The sequence below is a fragment of the Camellia sinensis genome, chromosome 12 (assembly GCF_055761805.1).
Source record: "Camellia sinensis isolate YWXY chromosome 12, ASM5576180v1, whole genome shotgun sequence".
Classification (NCBI taxonomy): domain Eukaryota; kingdom Viridiplantae; phylum Streptophyta; class Magnoliopsida; order Ericales; family Theaceae; genus Camellia; species Camellia sinensis.
The window spans coordinates 105,925,495-105,929,590 of NC_138972.1; the positions used below are offsets into that span (position 1 = coordinate 105,925,495).

The following is a 4,096-nucleotide window of genomic DNA, read 5'->3' on the forward strand; positions in this document are numbered from 1 at the left end:
TGAAAAACAAACCAAACAAACCCAACCATTTTCCATCTTCCATATGTTGTGTGGTATGGTGGGCCCAAGAAACACAAACAGACCTCTTGGCTTGGCTGGAGAATTCATGGCTAGAAATGGATTTTGTGTGCCACGTGGAGGAAATTGGTTGGATTCTTAGAGATGAGGGAATATCATATCTATGATGTGTGGTTGCGTTGGACAGGGGTGTTTGGATTAACAAAAATTCCATTTCATTAGTATTGTAGACTATAGAGTACCCCCCCTTATTCAATGAAATAATATATAAAACTCTGTATCTCTTCTCTCTTTGCCAATCAAACCTGAAAATGGCTGCTACCATCACTGCCTGCACCCCAACCTCTTCAGTTGCTCTTGTGCCGAAGAGCATAGTAGCAGCTCCTTCATTCTCTGTTCTTGGTAAGAATCATCAATCACTCATGATTTTCATTCCATGACTGTTTGAATGAAAATAGAAGTTAATTTTTTTGTCTCATCTTCTTCTTCAATGCTATAACTTGAGTAAAGATAGATGAATTTGTTTTGTTCTCAATAAATTCTCATGCCTAAGTAGGCAGAGGCAGAAGTAATATTATGTAGTGGTAAGTTTTGTTTTTTTTTTTGGAAACAAAACTTGTTAGGTATATATAAATGGAATGAAATTAATTCTAAAATTTTAAAAAATGGTGGACGATACTGGAGGCTATCATGGATCCCGTTTTGATAATTTGAACAATTTATTTTATAAAATACTTTGTGTATTTTATCTATATAAAAAATTTAGTTGATCTGATAAGTGCAACTTGTTCAATTTATTTTTTGTCATAGTTTATTTTTAAAAAATGCAATTATTGTCCTTTTTTTTAGTGAAAAACATGGTAAATTGAACAACGGCACTGCTGGAGACCCCCAGTGGGGGGTGACCCCAGTACCCCACCTCCACCTGGGGGGCTGTGCGAGCATGACTTAGAAAAAAATATATATATATATATCCACCAATCAGAAAACAGTGGAAGTGGTGGGGTCACCCCCACCAGGGGTCCAATGCATTTTTCATTGAACAAACAACAATGATAGAGAGCTTTAATGATGTGGTAAGAGAAAAAAATATAGAGGCACACACATCACATCACATGTGGCTCCACTCATTGCCACATCACTAGTGCTCTCTTTAGAACTCAAAAATTAATGTTCTCAATCTTTATTCATTGAACAAATTACAGTTATTAGATCAACTTGAATTTTTTTTGGATGAAATATACGAACTGCCCGATAAAATAAACAATTTCAATTATCGAAACGGGACCATATTGAGCCTTACAGCCCACACAGGGACTGGAGGAAATCCTAAAAGAATGTCTATTCTATTATAATATGTAAAGACCTGAGTTGGTTTTAATTTTATTCTACAATTTTTATTCTAAAAATAGATCTAAATAACTATATAATTTTTACATGTATAACTTTTTTTTTCCTATCACTTTAATTTCATAACTTTTTTTTAACTTCTGTCCGCTACTAGTATATATATATATTAACTTGTTCTATCTCCCCCTTTTCTAACCTATCCCCACTGCTAGCCACTTGCCACCACTGTCCAATGTTGATAGCAGGCCTGCCAATTACAGACGACCCTCCGAGAAGCTCTGGCCACCCCGCGATTGAGCAATACATCCTTCCACCCCCTATCACTGGCTACCACCTCCGACAATTCATCAAACATGTTTTTTTATTTATTTTTTATTCGTTTTTAAAACTTTTGTACACAAAAAAAAAAAAAAAAATGTTTAGTGGATATGAAAGGGAAAAGAGAACTTAATTCTTATCATTTTTGTAAGTAGAAAAGAATAAATTAACAACATTTTCAAACCATGTCTAAAATATAAAAATTGAGTCTTTCTCATTCTATAAATAAAAACAGGAAACGAAAATACGATCAAATAAACAGTGATTGTTTCTTTTGACTTTATAAATGGGAAATATGCTGCAGGGTTGCCAGCAATGGTGAAGAAGGGGAGAGTGAGGTGTTCCATGGAGGGAAAGCCTTGTGAAAAGGAGAGCATGAGCAGCTCGTCGAACACGAGCATGGCTGCATCATCGATTGCTGCAGCGTGTGCAGCGGCGATGACAATGTCAAGCCCAGCAATGGCATTGGTGGATGATAGAATGAGCACAGAAGGGACAGGGCTTCCATTTGGTTTGAGCAACAACACTCTGGGTTGGATCCTTTTGGGTGTGTTTGCTTTGATCTGGTCTCTCTACATTGTTTACACTTCCTCCCTTGACGAGGATGAGGAGTCTGGATTGTCTCTCTAAAATATCACTAAAGCTAGTAATTCAAAGACTGTTTTCACTCTCTTTAGATCTGTAATAATAATACATTCATACATACATACCACCTTTTTGTTCTGTATTTGTGTGCTTGTTTCTCTTCTCATGTGTATTCTCCACACTTGGAGATGTGTTTGGAATGTCAGTTTTTTTGGAGTGAATCAATTAAATTCCACTTCCATACATGATTTTAACCAATGCAATTATGATAAGAGAAATGCTTAGTGATGATCCCTAGCATTATAGTTATGATATATAAATGAGATAGTAAACTGAGGAAAAGCCTATCATGGTGCATACCATAAACAGTAGCGACTCTAGGAATTTTTGTCAGTGATGTCAATCAAAAACTTAAATGCTATATATCTTACAAAAAATTCACATTAATCATTATATCACATATGGAGAAAAAAATCAACAAATTAATTTAAATTCTAAAATTATAAATAAAAATATTTCAATATATTGATACTATTATTTAAGCAAAAAGACATGCTAATATCTAATATGAGTTCAAAAGAGTAGAATTTAAAACTATGGGTTCAAAATTGTATTTTAGTAGGTTCAATTACTAATTTTTTTCTTAAAATCTAATATTTATATAATAAATAAATAAAAAAATTCAACTAGGGAATTCGGGTGACACCCTGACCAAGTCTTGAAGCCGCCACTAACCATAAAACACCACTCTTCTAGTTATACGTACAAGTGTGATTTTGAGGGGTTTTGCATTGATTTGATGCGTGATAAATGACTAAATAAATTTTTAGACTTCTTTAATTAAAAAAATAATAATTAAGTTGACTTGTAAGATCATTTCTAATGGAATGACTTATGGGTTAATTGAGTCAAAATAAAATAAAATAATAAAAGTATAATTTAATTTTAAGTGTCAAATATTTATTAATTTAGAGAATGAATAATTAAAATGTGTCAAGTGGGTGTATAAAATTAACACACACAAAGTTTCTTTTTTTTTTTTTGGGGGGGGGGGGATTTTTTGGTGAGAACTCCCTTCTATTGGGCCTTTTTTTGTGTAAAGGATATGGAATATATTAATGCTGTCAAACTCCCTCAGGATTAAAAAATTAGATTAAAAGACAAGAATACCCTTGTATATATATGGGCAATAGTAAGCAGTTGAACTGTTTGTCTCTCTTGCTCTTTTTCTTCGTTTAAAAATTGTCAAAGTTCAAGACCCTTGATTCGAAAACCTTCCTTCAAAAACTGTCAATTGAAGCAAATATTGAAGCATAACGAGATATTTTCAAGTGTCATTGTTGAATGTTTCGAAATTATTGAACGATTTCATCATCTTTTACCGGTCGTTACTTTCAAATCAACTATTACAAGTCAGAGAAGCTCACTTTCTTTTACAGCTCTCTCTCTCTCCACCAACTCCACCGTTGATGGTTTTTCATCGCCTCCACCATCTCCATCATCAGTCGATATCGCTCAACTTCACCATTGGCTAGCGACCACCATTTTTACTGTTAACCATCGCCATCTCAAATTTGATACTTATGAACTCATGTTTGAGATCAATAACTTCAGAACTGAAATGACCTCATATGTGTCAAAAAAATGATAAATTGATATATTACAATTAAAAATCGAGAGTTTTATTCGGCTATAATTCCTATATTTAGTATGTACTATGTTTTTGTAATAGTAAAATTTTACTCTGTTAACGAAAATAAAATTTGATTGATGATTTGCTTAACGACAGTAAAATTTTATTTTGAATCATAGTAAAAAAATAAAA

General features: G+C 33.3%; 1 protein-coding gene across 1 annotated transcript; it reads left to right on the plus strand.

Moving 5' to 3' along the window:
- Positions 1-208: 208 nt before the first annotated feature.
- LOC114322719 (photosystem II reaction center W protein, chloroplastic) lies at positions 209-2,413 on the plus strand. Its single transcript, XM_028270097.2, has 2 exons — positions 209-420; positions 1,991-2,413. Exons 1-2 carry the CDS (start codon positions 330-332, stop codon positions 2,314-2,316), a joined length of 417 nt encoding a protein of 138 aa, XP_028125898.1. The 5' UTR covers positions 209-329; the 3' UTR covers positions 2,317-2,413.
- The last annotated feature ends 1,683 nt before the right edge of the window (positions 2,414-4,096 follow it).